This window comes from Formica exsecta, unplaced genomic scaffold (assembly GCF_003651465.1).
Source record: "Formica exsecta isolate Colony F162 unplaced genomic scaffold, ASM365146v1 scaffold31, whole genome shotgun sequence".
Lineage (NCBI taxonomy): Eukaryota > Metazoa > Arthropoda > Insecta > Hymenoptera > Formicidae > Formica > Formica exsecta.
The window spans coordinates 1,717-16,792 of NW_021850355.1; the positions used below are offsets into that span (position 1 = coordinate 1,717).

At 31.3% G+C, this 15,076-nt stretch overlaps 5 protein-coding genes across 10 annotated transcripts in view; 4 read left to right on the top strand and 1 right to left on the bottom strand.

Annotated features, from left to right (window-relative positions):
• The first annotated feature begins 492 nt into the window (after window positions 1–492).
• LOC115237796 lies at window positions 493–3,604 on the top strand. 2 transcript variants are annotated; one of them, XM_029811070.1, is made up of 4 exons: window positions 493–720; window positions 822–1,051; window positions 1,247–2,096; window positions 2,275–3,604. In XM_029811070.1, the coding sequence occupies exons 2-4, from the start codon at window positions 1,013–1,015 to the stop codon at window positions 3,495–3,497; spliced, it is 2,112 nt and encodes a 703-aa protein (XP_029666930.1). In that variant the 5' UTR covers window positions 493–720; window positions 822–1,012; the 3' UTR covers window positions 3,498–3,604. The 2 variants fall into 2 exon arrangements, with proteins under 2 accessions (XP_029666930.1, XP_029666931.1); XM_029811071.1 differs by having other exon boundaries at window positions 493–707.
• Window positions 3,605–4,637: 1,033 nt separating this feature from the next.
• On the top strand, window positions 4,638–5,887 carry LOC115237810 (60S ribosomal protein L35). 2 transcript variants are annotated; one of them, XM_029811098.1, is made up of 4 exons: window positions 4,638–4,772; window positions 5,141–5,277; window positions 5,374–5,608; window positions 5,730–5,887. In XM_029811098.1, exons 1-3 carry the CDS (start codon window positions 4,665–4,667, stop codon window positions 5,603–5,605), a joined length of 477 nt encoding a protein of 158 aa, XP_029666958.1. In that variant the 5' UTR covers window positions 4,638–4,664; the 3' UTR covers window positions 5,606–5,608; window positions 5,730–5,887. The 2 variants fall into 2 exon arrangements, with proteins under 2 accessions (XP_029666958.1, XP_029666957.1); XM_029811097.1 differs by lacking the exon at window positions 5,730–5,887 and having other exon boundaries at window positions 5,374–5,650.
• LOC115237806 (golgin subfamily A member 2-like) lies at window positions 5,752–11,250 on the bottom strand. Of its 2 annotated transcripts, XM_029811085.1 has the most exons (14): window positions 10,974–11,250; window positions 10,568–10,660; window positions 9,767–10,327; window positions 9,456–9,651; window positions 9,039–9,204; window positions 8,814–8,955; window positions 8,540–8,719; window positions 8,258–8,476; window positions 7,994–8,179; window positions 7,577–7,828; window positions 7,108–7,435; window positions 6,703–6,909; window positions 6,542–6,613; window positions 5,752–6,086 (listed from the first exon to the last, which is right to left on the bottom strand). In XM_029811085.1, exons 1-14 carry the CDS (start codon window positions 11,016–11,018, stop codon window positions 5,965–5,967), a joined length of 2,769 nt encoding a protein of 922 aa, XP_029666945.1. In that variant the 5' UTR covers window positions 11,019–11,250; the 3' UTR covers window positions 5,752–5,964. The 2 variants fall into 2 exon arrangements, with proteins under 2 accessions (XP_029666945.1, XP_029666944.1); XM_029811084.1 differs by lacking the exon at window positions 5,752–6,086 and having other exon boundaries at window positions 6,205–6,613.
• Window positions 11,251–11,426: 176 nt separating this feature from the next.
• Window positions 11,427–12,903, top strand: LOC115237808 (protein TSSC4). The gene is made up of 2 exons (XM_029811088.1): window positions 11,427–11,690; window positions 11,773–12,903. Exon 2 carries the CDS (start codon window positions 11,797–11,799, stop codon window positions 12,538–12,540), a length of 744 nt encoding a protein of 247 aa, XP_029666948.1. The 5' UTR covers window positions 11,427–11,690; window positions 11,773–11,796; the 3' UTR covers window positions 12,541–12,903.
• Window positions 12,904–13,264: 361 nt separating this feature from the next.
• LOC115237809 (N-alpha-acetyltransferase 10) overlaps window positions 13,265–15,076 on the top strand; it is a 28,005-nt gene continuing 26,193 nt past the window's right edge. The window contains exons 1-2 of one of the 3 annotated variants that reach the window (XM_029811092.1): window positions 13,265–13,440; window positions 14,385–15,070. In XM_029811092.1, coding sequence (XP_029666952.1) covers window positions 14,591–15,070 — 480 coding nt within the window. In that variant the 5' untranslated portion in view covers window positions 13,265–13,440; window positions 14,385–14,590. Of the gene's footprint in view, window positions 13,441–13,537; window positions 13,850–14,002; window positions 14,023–14,384; window positions 15,071–15,076 lie in introns of those variants that run through there. The other 2 variants (XM_029811091.1, XM_029811093.1) reach the window with 2 other exon arrangements.

Genomic DNA, 15,076 nt, shown 5'->3' on the forward strand with positions numbered 1-15,076 from the left:
CCGTATCAGACTACGCATTGAAAATTGAAGATTGAAGATTAAAGATTGGAATTTAACTAATCAGAACAAAAAGGACTAAAATTTCTTTATTCTGATTGGTCAAATTTCAATCTTGAATCTTGAATCTCAATCTTCAATGCGTAGTCTGATACGGGCATAAGGGCCACCGCACAAGCTTTTCCGTAATGCATTACGTTACGTTAAGTACTGATTCTAAGGCCCTACGCACAATAGAGAAAATATTAGGAATAGGAATAAAATATTAAATATCAGGAGGAACAATTTGGAATTATTTTACTTCAAACAAGGGAACAGAATGGATTAACGCATAATGAAATAAAAAAATAAAAATTAGAAATAATTAATCCATCCCGTTTCCTTGTTTGAAGTAAAATAATTCCAAATTGTTCCTCCTGATATTTAATATTTTATTCCTATTCCTAATATTTTCTCTATTGTGCGTAGGGCCTTAGAATCAGTACTTAACGTAACGTAATGCATTACGGAAAAGTTTGTGCGGTGGCCCTTAGCGAACGAACACCGAACGCGAACGTCTTGTGAAACTTCTTGAACGTTTTTCTCGCACGAAATGTCTTTGATGTACCACCTCATGAGGAGATCGAGCCGAATGCGAATCGAACGTTCTGTTCGCATTCGCTTTGGCGTATATATCTGCTGAATGATAACAACGAACGTTCGCATTCGCTGTTCGTTCGCTAAGTATATACCCACCTTAAGAGGATTTTTGTTTTTATTTTTATTAACGCCTTTGTATTACCACTTAATGCCATACATTATATTCCGTATACATTATACACTAGGTTCTGGCCGTATTGACCCTCGACCGAGGACAGGTGCCATTTAAGAAAAAAGAAGAAGAAGCACTACAGATTTCATTTTTATTTTTTCTACTGGCTTTATTCGATGTTGAATATTTATCAGATAAAGTTAATGTTCAGCTAAGTTCGAATATTCCTCGTTCAATATTATTCAAGGATTTTGTACAAATATAATGGCTACAAATAACGAAATAACTACAGATACACTTTGGGTAAACTCTTGATTTCAAAACATACGACTTTATATTGAAATGCTTCTTAATTTAGTTATATTATAATTTACTTATATTCGTCTTCCCAAAAAATTTTTGAAATTTGATATTAATACTAAAGAAATTAGTTTTTTGATCTTTTGTTTTAATTCATTTAACAGAGATATAAAAATTTTTTGTATATTTATTTTTCAGAAAGAAATGGAGAGTCTTGCTGTTGAACAACAACAACGCTTCTATGAATTACTTCCTGATTGCATAGAATATAAATTTGACGAACATAAATACCTACGACAAAATATTGGTTATGCAATTTATGGATTACCAATCAGCAATTCAAGTATAACAGAAAACATTAGTTGCTACTGGAAACCAGAAGATTCAAATGATACAAATGCAGATATAGCCGATACAGTGAATTATGATGAAAAAGCTAGAAGTGTCATAGATATAATATATAATAAAATACATGAATGTACAATAGGAAATAATAATACTCAACCAATTTACTTTGGTATAATTTACAATATAATATTTCGTCCTAAGATGAATGTAGGACTGAAGAAAAAAGAAGTAAAAAAGAAAAAAACAGAAGAATCAGTAAAAGAAGAAGAAAAAGAGTCTGCAGTATTACCTATCCCCATTTTTAAAGTTAGGAGAAATATTCAGAAGAAATCTGACAATGTAAAGAGATCAGAACAAAAAGAAAACACAAAAATGGAAGTTGAAGCAGATTATGGGATATGGTACATTGATATTTGTGGCAGAGTGTATAAAAGTTGGGCAGATTATATAGAAAATAATAATTTACCAGAATGCACTATGGTTGTTCCCAAAGATGGCTTTTATCAAGCAAATTTATCTTATCCAATAACAGAAGACTATTCAACAGTTTGGCTTGAAGTCATAAATTCTCCCGCATGCACGTGGACAACAAGAATCTGCAGTGGAATGGATGTTATTTCTAGTATTACCGGATTTGGCACAGCTGGCTTATGTGTTGCATCATTGTTCACATCTCTTGCACCAGCTGCTGTTATAACAGGTAAATTATTACAAGATGTAATTGATGCAATATCAATTTGTTATATATGTTAAGCATTGATTATATAATTTTTATAATTTATTATTTATTTTATCAACATATAATAATTACAGTATGAATTTATAGGACATTTCCCATTATATTTTGTTTTGAACATGTTCTACAATATTTATTATAGGTCTTGTTGCTAATGGTGCAAGTAGTATTTGGACAGTCGCCCGATCTTCTCAGCAATTGGCAGACCGTAAAAGTCACAAGGAATCTATTGATATTTTGAATAAAGATGCATTACCTCATTGGATTGGCATAACTGGTACAATATTTGGTTTAGGAATAGTTGGAGGATCAGCTGCTCTATCCAAAGCTGCTGCAAATGCTAAAACGGTACCCACTTTTGCAAAAGTGGCATTTAATACTGTACAAGGTGGCACTCTATTCTTGAATGGCGCTGGTATCATATATCAGGGTTACAATATGATAGATAAATATATGACAGACAAGACTATCGATAAGATAGATGCGTTATATATGGCAATACATATTATGTTTTTCACCGGCGCCGTAGTAAAGATTCAATTCGCCAACGATATCATTGAGAGCACCCAAGGTAAAATCATCAATGATTACAAAGATGCTTTGCGTGAGAAAAATCTCCGCAAGGAGTTTAATCGCATTGCGCAAAGAGCTGCCGAGAATAATGCATGTAAAATATCCGAGAATGCGGAAGTGATAAAATATATAAAACATCATGAACAGATATTATCTGTTAAGCTGCCTGTTAACCAGTCTGTTACTCATGATCAAATATTAGACAAAGCTCCACATAATATGGTATGGTCATTTGAACAGGGTAAACTAAAATTAATTGGTTTTACATTGTTAGATCCTATTGAATATGTTGTTCGTCTTATGAAATCGGATATATTTAATGAAAACTATAAAAACAATCCATCTGGTTCCAAGAACTATGTTGATGATTCTACCACTGATCAGTTAAGAAAAGTATTTTGTGATTTATTAGACAAGTTCTATCTGAGCGATGCTTGTCCCAAGAGCATGAATCTTCCATTAATTCCTGACTTTGAACCACTTTTTAAAGATATGAGTCATATGAAAATTGATGAAGAATGTCTGAAAAAACTGTTTAAAATCGTTGAAAAGTTAATGAAACGTTCTAGAAATAAAGAAGATTTTTTACTCATGGCTTTTGCCTTTGTCTGGCAGTATAGTAAAGCAAATTTGAAGCAATGGAAAATGGACTTGCATGATCGCATGCAGAGCAATTTAGACTCCAACATTTTGCAGAAAATTATTATCGCTGTTTCTGAAGCAATCGATATGATACTTAATAATCTTTGTAGTGCCTTTGCGGAATATGTACAAGTTAATTTATGCAAATAAATCGATTATATTCTAATATGGAAAACGAAAATTAGAAATAATGCGTGATATAACCTTGTAGAAACAAGTCAATAATTTTAGAGAAATATATTGCATCAATTGATAAGCTAATAGAAGTTTTAGTTTTGAAATAAAATTGTATATATATATATAATCCATTTAATTTTGCTTAATAATAAAGAAATTAATATTTGTAAGAAGAAATATATATGTATGTATTTATGTATATAATATGTACTTTTTTTGGCAAACACCCCCAAGCGCAACCGGAAATAGCACTTTTCAACTAGTAGTTACTATCCTTCGCGATTGAGCGACGGAAGAAACTCTTGCCGCGCTGCAAAAAGTGACGCGGTAGCCAATCAACTTACAATTTTTCCATTAGAGCGAAAAATTGATTGGCTACCATATCGCCTTTTACCACGCAGCAAGCGTTTCCGCGTCCTGTGTGCAGCAGCCATTAAGGTTCCTTTACATGGCAGCGTCGAGCGTTAAGCGTCTGCGCAGAATATTGTTGCCCAGAATTATATTTCATTTATTTTATTATATAACAGATGTGTGTGTGTGTGTGTGTGTTATTATTAATCAAAGATATATTATGAAACGTTACTACTCTGGCAATGTAAATTAAAATAAAATTAAAATACAAATGCAGCAAGAGATTTTGGATGGTTGAAATATTCAAATAAATAAGACACAAAAAGGAATTCACAAATGACAAAACGATACAGTTTGAAAAACTATTGTTAAAAGTAGGAAATGATTTAAAGGAGCAGTATGTTATAAACATGCAGGAAAAAATATGAAAATTATATCTCTTAATCCTTGATTAGATTCTAATATTCTGCTGGGGGATAGTAACGTTTTATATATATTTTGTTTAATAATAATAATATCTATTGTGTATAATGTAAATAAATATCAATTTTCAGTATTAGTAATGTGTATCAGAACATAATTTTTTTTATCTCGACCGAATTCATATCACTCATCATGCTATTAGCCGCAAGAAGCTGGAATCTATCTCATTTAGATTCCTGCGCAATGATTTCTGCGCAAACGATCGATGCTCGATGCTGCCATGTAATGGCACCTTTAGCGATCTAGTAGTATAGACATTTGTGACCCAGGGACTTTTGTATTTCTCGAAATTATAGTGCCATTTTTATGTTGGCTATTCTGTTTCTAGTTCTTTTCAACACTTCACGTTCCAACAGCACCTTCTTCATCTTTTTACGTTTCTTTTTCTTGCTGAAAGGAAATCGAATCAAGATGGTTAGTAAATGTGTAAAATAATAATCCGAATTTATGTAAAACATCAATGGCTAATGTATTTCGATTATTTCATAAAAACTATGCAATAGATACGATTTAATCAATAGATAGTTAATTTTTCTTTCAACTTTATTGGCAAGAAAAATTGTATCACGTAACCTATTCGAAACACCGTCACAAATAGCGTCACGATTGTTAAATTATGGATTGGGCGAAAAATAAAAAAAGCATTTTTCTCTGGATAGAAATTACCTTTTGAAAAAAATAAAACAGTTAATCAGATTTCTAATAATAATGTGTGTAACATTTCAAACTTCAATAGTGTATAATACATGAAGATACATTCAACATGTGTTGAATTATTTTAGGCGAAGGTAAAGTGTTCCGAATTAAGGACCAAAGACAAGAAGGAGTTGCTGAAGCAGCTCGAACAGCTCAAGACAGAATTGACCACTTTAAGAGTGGCTAAAGTAACAGGAGGAGCTGCGTCAAAATTATCCAAAATGTAAGTTCTCTATGTAAAGCTAATTTTATATATAGTCTTTAATTTTGTACAATATAAGTTACATATTTCTATGAATTTCTTTAATTTTTATTGCAGTCGTGTCGTAAGGAAGGCTATTGCACGAGTGTATATTATTATGCACCAGAAGCAAAAGGGAAATCTCCGCTTATTTTATAAAAACAAGAAATACAAGCCTCTTGATTTGAGGCCCAAGAAAACTAGGGCTCTGCGTCGTGTTCTTACTCCCTATCAGGCAAGCAGAAAAACGCTGAAGGATATACGCAAACGCTCTGCATTTCCACAGAGAAAATACGCTTTGAAGGCATAAAATGTATGTTTTTAATTAATACAAAAAATAAAAATTTCATAACAATATTGAGTTATTTACAAAAAAAAAAAACTAGTGATTATGATTTTTTTCATGATCTTAGAAAGGTATTCTCTTGACACAGATTTAGATACAAGAGGAAAATTGTATCTGCAAAACTATTCAAGGCACTGTATATTTATAAAGCAATTCTTTAGACAAAAATCTTACACTTGCACTTTTACAAGAAATTGATACAGAAGTTTAAAAAAAGGCCTAAAATCTTTTATATACAAGTATTATATCCTATGTCACTATATATTGCACAAATATGATATTTTATTATTATAATAAGATTAAAATAAATTTATTATTCATGATTACACAGTAATTAGTCTTCCAGAGCACCATGGACATGGATGAAAGTTAGGTTCTATAATACATGCATCTTTACAGTCTTTGATTTCTGACAAAACATCGAGAATTTCCGACGCCGTTTTATCTTCAATCAATGGTAATTCTGTATGAGTTATTTACAAAAAAAAAAACTAGTGATTATGATTTTTTTCATGATCTTAGAAAGGTATTCTCTTGACACAGATTTAGATACAAGAGGAAAATTGTATCTGCAAAACTATTCAAGGCACTGTATATTTATAAAGCAATTCTTTAGACAAAAATCTTACACTTGCACTTTTACAAGAAATTGATACAGAAGTTTAAAAAAAGGCCTAAAATCTTTTATATACAAGTATTATATCCTATGTCACTATATATTGCACAAATATGATATTTTATTATTATAATAAGATTAAAATAAATTTATTATTCATGATTACACAGTAATTAGTCTTCCAGAGCACCATGGACATGGATGAAAGTTAGGTTCTATAATACATGCATCTTTACAGTCTTTGATTTCTGACAAAACATCGAGAATTTCCGACGCCGTTTTATCTTCAATCAATGGTAATTCTGTATTCTCTTGCTTTTCATTTTCAGAGAGTGCAGAATTGTCAGCATTGATTTCTGTAAAGAATATATACACATAAGTATGAAAATATCTCAAACATTATTTAAAAATACAAAAGAGATTCTTCTATTAAATATATATTTACGTTTATGATAGTCCATACAAGTTTCTGTAGAATTTATCAATGTTTCAGGATGTTTTTTAAGCAATTCAGTTACTAATACTTTTAATTTATGTAATTGTTCTTGTTGCTGATTACGTTGCTCTAATAATTGACGGAAGGTTTGCTCTCTTTCCTTCCATCTCTCTCCTAGAATTGCTCGTTGTTTTTGATATAAAGTAATGTATTCTCCTGTATAAATATATGCAATTAATCAAGATAAGCCGATCTTATAATCTATCAATGCAGCTCTTATATACAAAAAAAAACTTATATTACTTAATATCACACATATGTACATGAAGATAAAAATTAATATTTTTAAATAATTGCATGCTACAAAATACCTGAAAAATTAATATTAATTCTTTGATTAAAAATATAGCTTACCTATAGTTTCTGTTTCACCTTGGAGTTGAAGAACAAGATGTTCCAATTTCTGTTTTTCATCAGTTAATTCAGCGACTTTTTCCATTGTTTCTTTAAACCTCTTTTCTAATTTTATAATAAGCTCAGAATCGTTTAAAGCATTTTTATTTTCTGGCAGTGGTAAGTTTTGCATTGTTACAATATCATCATAGTTTTGTTCATTCTTAATTGTAGACTGATCTTTGTTAACATTCTCAGATTCTTCGGACAAACGTGTTTCTTCTTGCACTTTGTTTTCCAATTTCTTTGCAAGTTCTTCATTTTCTTTTTTTAAGTTCTCTATACAAATCTGTAATTTGTAAATTGTAAATATGTAAATGATATTGCTATAACTTTATTATAAAGTTAAATTACATTGTTTTTATATGGAAAAAATGTAAGGATTATAAATAATTTAAATTAACAAATTATTAAGAATTTCAGAAATTACCAAAGTATTTTGTAGTTCTTGTTGAAGTGTATGGGCATGATGAGATTGAGCTTGATAATGTTGCATTTGATCTGCAATTTGAGCATTTAGCAATTTTTCTTTTTCCAATTCTATTAAAGATGTTTCTTTTTCCTTCAGTTTTTCTTTCAAATTGTCCATTTCGGTTTCAACTGTATTCAATCTTGCATTTAATTTTCTGCCAATATTTCGTTCAGCTTGAAGTTGTTCTGTCAAATCTAATTTGTCATTACTCTGAAAAAACAGGATAATTATAAATTTTTTTTAAACTAGATGAAAATATTTGTTTAATAAACAAATATATACTACAAATACATACTAAGATTTTTTCTAAACAGAAAACAATTACAGTAAAAAATATAATTATATTGATGTATATTGTGTAGCTGCGTTACTCACCAGTGTGACAAAAGCATTTTCCATTTCAGTTAATTGCTCCTTCAACTGTTGATTTTGTAAAACGGCTCTAGATGCGCCAAGTTTTTCGCTTTCAAGAGCTTGTACCAATTTTACTGCATCTGCTTCATCATCTTTTGTATCCCGTAATTCTTGCACTTCTTTTATTAACATTTCAATTTCCATTTCCTAAAAGCGTTATATTATCAAAAACCATTTTTTCTACAAGTTTTTTTATAAGCTTCTATTTTCTGTGCATGTTTTTACTTTTTCTGACAACATGGTATGAAGTTTTTCCTCCCGCGCAGTCAATTCCTCAATATTTTTCATTAAACTATTTATCTCATCATTACGATTTTGCAATGGAAGTAAAGATTCATTTTTCTCTTTTTCATGTTGAAGTTGCTGTTCTAAATCTGATAAACGTTGTACATAACTTCTCTCTCTGCTTTCTAAATCACTGATCATTTTGTTTCCATTTTCAATCTGCAATTATTTAATTAGTTTTCTATTATTTTATTTTTTATGAATAGAGCATGTTACATGTACCTCATTAAGCAATTTTGCTTGCTGTGCATCCAACTGTCGTATATAATTTTGATATTGTCTACTGGTTTCATCCTTTTCATTATTCACTAGCCGCAAAGTTTCTCTCATTTGAGCCAATTGTTGTTCCAATACTGTGACAGTTTGATGCTGAGACTCTAATGTTTGCGATGTATCAGTTAACTATAATCATAAATTATTTAAATAATATATTTTTAATAAGTATTAGTTTTGGGATAAGATTGCGATCTTCAAGAATAATCAAACACAGAATTACCTGTTGTATTCTTAATTCATTTAAAGAAAGTAAGGCTGCTTTCTCTTGAAATTCCTGTTGCAGGCTAATGAATTCAGTATTCTTTAAATTCAACTTTTGTTTTAATTCTGAGGTTTCTAATTCCAGGTCTTCTTTTTCTTTTCTGCAAACAAATGAATTATTTTGCAATATATATTTAACAATAAATGAGTTCAGAAAAAAATTTAACCCCCATGTTTGTAATACCTGAGTTCATAATATTTTTTCTCAAGTTCATCATAAATTTGTTGTATTTGCTGAGCATTTTTTTGAGTGTCAGTAGAATTACTTCTTGTTTGAGCTAATTCTTTTTCCAACTCATTAATACGAAGCTGGCTATGTTTCAGTTTTCCATTCATCTCTTCTAATTCCTCTAAAAATCAGAGATATATTTAAATAAAGTAACAATCAGCAAATTTTTTTTAGAAAATCTGAGTTAAAGAATATTTAGGTCAATATGAGCTTTTAGTGTTTGAATGGAAGCGTTGATAATCAGATATACAGATGATATACTGATTTTAGATTCTCACTTAGATCAGAGATTTCATTATAACAATATCATTAAGATTTGAAACATTTGCAGGATAAATTTTAAACATTCAGATATTTTACACATATATTAACCTGCATTTTGTTTTGCAGTCCTCTGACTTTGTGCCAAAGCTGCTGTGAGTTCTGCTTTTTCTGCTATCAAAATGCCAGTAGTTTGTGTATGAACTTGCAATTGCTCCTTCAAAGGATTTATTTCGCGAACGAGTTTGGCTTCAAACTCGGAATCTTTTGTAGCAAGAATTTCTTCCAATTCAGCAACTCTGCTATGCTATTATATTTCCACATATAATAACAATGAAATTAGATATAATACAATATAATAGTTACAGAGCATATGCAAATAAAACTATTGGATATTATATATATTTAAACTATTTACTCACGTAACGACTGACTTGAATGTGTAAATCATTCACAAGCTGTCTTTGCTCTTCCAGACAAGTGGTTAAGAATTGATTGCGACACTTCAGATCATTATCAAACAAAGATGGATCACTATTGTCTGTATCATCAGTAAGCACATTAGCAACTTCTGTAGCCATTTCTAACAAATGTTCTGTTTGCACTGTTGATGGTCCATTAGATGTCACTATATTTAAGTTATATCTCTTGTCATTTTCCATAAACTGTGAATCTGCCTGAAGATGTGTAGAGTCTTTATCACCACTTTCATATAATATAGTGTTTTCTAAACAATTTTCCAAAACAGGAAAGTTTTTTTCTGTTTTTTCATTTGTTGCAATTTTACTGTCGTTTTCTGTCGTATTTATTAAGTTATTAGTATCACTAAAAGCATGATTCAATACATTTTCTTCCTTATGTATAATGTTTATTTTATCCAGATGTCCCTCAGGTTGGATTAAGTTATCTGTTTGTTTTATCTCATTGTGATTGTTTTGATCATAAGATTTATCCACTTCTATAGTTTGGCAATTTGTTTGGCACTATTAGAAACATTATTCCAATATTAAAATTTTTATATACAAAATATTTGAATCTTAATTGTAAAACCTTAATAATATTATTTTTATATATAAATTTATATTATGAGTTTTTCATAAAATAAAAAGATTGTTAATTAAGTTTATACATGTGCATTTATACATTTAAGAAACAGCATATAATATTTATTAATTATATATCATTATCGTATGAAATATATATTATCATTATGAAATAATTACCTGTGATATGGATTCATCTATTATATTTGTATCTTGCTGCTTGTTTGAGGCCTCTTGTGCTTGCAATCTTTTTTGTAATTGGAATTCCTTTAGCTATAATAAAAATCATAAAGAAAAGTCAGAAGTTTATTAAAATTAGTCTACTCAAGAGTTAAAAATTGAATAAAAAAATAAGAAATAAACTATTCTTATATTCCATTCTAATAGTTTGTAACATTTAAAAACTTGATAATAATTTTATTTTATAACATCATTAATTTACTTGTGTGTCAATAAAAAGATTGACAATAAGATAATGCTCTTGCATCACTGCAGATTAATTAATCCATACTATTAGCTATTTATATCGAATATGCATGTATAATATAGCTCCGAAAGTTGTCAACGATCATCCGTGACACATTACCTTCTTTTTAGCAGCCAACAATTTCTCTGTTTTACTCAGATTCATCGTGCGACAACTTTCGTTACACGGTGTTCGTCAAATGTCACGTCGCATAAAAAATTCTAGAAACGCTTTACATCGTCAAACCGAAAAATATTGTGGAATGACGAAGAATAGGCGGAAGGGTTATGTCACGTCTACGTGTACCGCAGAGCGCTACACATTTACGTGTCATACGAATGGCCACTTGTCAGCAGTTGTCATCACGTCACATTCGCTTTCAAGGCAATAAGGATGTGTTTTGACGCTACGAAAAATTTCGAATCGTCTAATTAACCAATGAGAACGAAAGAGCAAAGATTCCTTTGTTTTGATTGGTCCGTCAAACGGTTTGAAGTTTTCGTAGTGTCAAACGAAACGCTTCCGCTACCATATGCTCTGACATCTCTAACGTCAGGCACTTTCGAATCAAGCGCATCCCATCTAGACATTTGCACATTTATGACTTACAATGAGAGCTAATGGGCAATTAAGTGTGCTGCGACATAATCCAAAACAATCGCTAAGAATTGACGGTTAGTCAGAGTTGTTTTTAATTTCATTTTAAAGATGGGTAGAATTATTTAGTACTTGGAACTCAACTATTCTCATATTTTATGTCCTGGTGTAATTGAGTATTACAGCTCCATAGAGTTGAAAGCAACCTAAAAAAAAAAATTAAGAGTTGACGGCTTGAAGGTTTGAAACACGTGATATTTATACATTTATTTAATATTTTTAAAGAGACGTATGTTGAGTTCGTAAATTGAATAATTTATAGTGAGGTGTATCATCGTTTTCAAAAATGCACACGTCTGCTAACTTTATTCTACGTGGCGGCGACGCAGCGTTCGCTAATAGACAGAGATTATTATTTGATCAGCTTTCGATTGCCGAAAACAGTTGTAATAAACGTGTCAGATCTGAGGTGGATGATGAAATGGACGAATGCGAGAGAAATTTAATCTTGAGAGATGATCAGAAACAGAAAAGAGAGACTAAAAAATTTCGCGGCAAGGAGAGTATCTTTAAACGTCCCGAGGGTCCAGCACCACGTACGAATTTCAGAAATATTCCAGACTACCACAGGAATCCGCACAAATGGGTCAAGTATAGTCTGGATGATGTATCCAGCGAAGACATGACGGAACGCAGCAATATGCAAGCTGCCATGTCATTTCTGAAAGAACTGAAGGCACGCAGAGAAAATGAAGAAGATGATGAATGTGAAGAGAAGATGGATATTGAATTTGAATCAGATTCGCAAGATTCTGTGGAGTTTAAATCTAAGAAACGTACATCAACATCACAAATAAGATTTAGAAAACCACAGACCAAAGATGCGGCAGAAAACTCTGAAACAACTGTTACAGACAGCACACTTGTTTTCAAAAGTAGTAAGATTATCTTGCCAGAGTACGTGGTTGGACAGAGACCGAAGAAAATATCTAAACAGAATAGACCTGTGGTTAAGGTTGATCGTTCAAAACAACTTAGATTAGATCATTTACAAGAACCAGACGAAGAAGAAGATAACAGAGACGTATAGTGTATAAAACTATTGTACACAAATATTTGTAAAGATTAATTATAGATATTGTCACATGACAACACATATTTTTAGTTTATTTTATTTTTAAATTGGGATTTCAAAATGTACGGATGTTTATAATCTTTATAAACAAATATAAATACTTATTAAAATTCATGCATATTTTTTAATTGATATCTGCACAATATTCAGTGCAAATAAGATTATACACTATATTACACAAATAAAAAATGAATTAACGAATATAAAATATTTAATAACAAGTATATAAATATTTAATCTCTTATAAGATAATCTAATTATTTCATCTATATATCATGTAATACCAAGAAAAGAAAAGAAATAGAAATAATTAACAAACAAGTGGTTATTATATGCTTTATCACAGTTTTTTGTCTACCATTTTAATAAATGCGCTTTTGTTGCTAAACATAAAAAGATTGTAAGGTAGTTTTTTTTTCGTTATTTCTCGTCTTTAATAGTTTGAAATACAAAGATTATATTAGTAATTATTTATTTATATATTAATAATTATATATAGTCTGTTTTTTATAGCTGTACTGGCTGCACTAATTCAGAGTTTATCTTTTTCTCTTCACATTGGAAGAAGAAAGATAAGCTCTGAACTAGTGCAGCTAGTTCAGCTATAAAGAACACATCAAAAACAGCAGTTGAGGCCATTTTCTATCCTGTTCATGATCAACAGTCACGATGTATAAATATCTAGATACGATATATACGACTCGAGCGCGCCAAAAATTGATGCAACTTCATGGCATTGGCATCTGTTGGGTGTTGGGTTAGGTGTGATTCCTATCGGCAGAACCATTCACCGGTGTAAAAGATTCAAAGTCTCGTGGAAATAATATCGGCTGTCCGAGTTGCTGTTGGACTTTGGTAAGTGTCGTAAGCGAAAATGAATTGCAATCGTGACGAAACGTACCGTTTACGTGCATTTACGACTTACGAATTGCGCGTGCAAGGGGGGGGGGTGTTATAACCTCAACTCTTCGATTTTCAAAATGGCGTATGCCCGTTTCGAGAGATAGGCGGAAAGCTCGCGCGTCGTTATCGTGTTAAGTTCCCTCTTGAGCTTTCATCGTTTTATATCGTGAGCACGATTATCCCGTTCACGCGAAATTTCCGCTAATGTAGTTATAGACGTAGAGTGTAGAAAATTTTCTTTTCTCTCTTTCGTATATTTTTTTTTTCTTTCATTTCTTGATGGAAATCCCGACGGAAATTTTCCTCGCGGCGTTCTCCGTGATATTCAGTCTACTAATAGTATTCCTCCTTGTTGTGATGGGTAAGCAACTATTATCGACTCGATTATGAAATATGACGTAATCATATAATCGGAAGTTTCTTGGCTCGCAAGGGAGGTTGTGAAAGTAGCCTCTCCTACTTTATGTTGCGTTGAATGTATTGTTATTTATGTACATACACTATACATGTATGATTATGTATAGGTATAGATAGGTACCCAAGCACATTCTAATAATTTATAAATTTAATGCAACTCTTTTATGTTGTTCCCTCTACTACTTTTCTATCTACTTCTAATTAGCATATCTTACTTGCATTATCACGATCGACATATTTACATCGTTTTTTCGAAGAATAGTATTGTAAAATATATTTGAGTATGAAATTATAATATTTGAATCTATAAAAGTTAATAAAATAAAAATCTAGATTAGCTATTTAATCATGTAAACAAATTTTCAAATTGTTTTCAATTCAAACGCTAAAAGTTAGTGAATATAATTTATATATTTTATATTATTATTGCTTTGTTTTAATATCGAATTAATATCACATAATAATTTCTTTTGTCACAGGTTGGTACTTAGTCTGGACGTTCTTCCTATCGCGATTCCGCTTTGTAAGAGAATTGACTGGGAAAGGAATGAGCGAATCGTCGTCCGTTAACGATTTGAAGAACGGTCGCTCACGTATTAAGAAACTTCGCCGTGATTAATTGGACAATATTAAAGCTATCACATTTATATGAACGACTGCATAAGACAAAACATATCTGACTAAGATGTCTGTAAATATACGTTGTGCAACTACAGAAGACTTATTAAATATACAGCATTGTAATTTGCAATGCTTACCTGAAAATTACCAGATGAAGTACTATCTGTACCACGCTCTTTCCTGGCCGCAGCTAAGTTATGTGGCTGAAGATGAGAAAGGAAGAATAGTAGGATACGTGCTCGCCAAGATGGAGGAGGATTGCGAAGACAATCCCCATGGACATATTACCAGTTTGGCAGTGAAACGCTCTCATAGAAGATTGGGAATCGCACAGAAATTGATGAATCAGGCGTCTAGAGCGATGGTGGAATGTTTTGGAGCGAAGTACGTTTCATTGCACGTTCGCAGAAGTAATCGTGCAGCTCTCAACTTATACACAAGTAGTTTGCAATTTGAAGTGTCTGAGGTAGAGCCGAAATACTACGCGGACGGTGAAGATGCTTATGCAATGAAGCGAGATCTCACTAGCTTTCACCATGAAAAGGCTCTT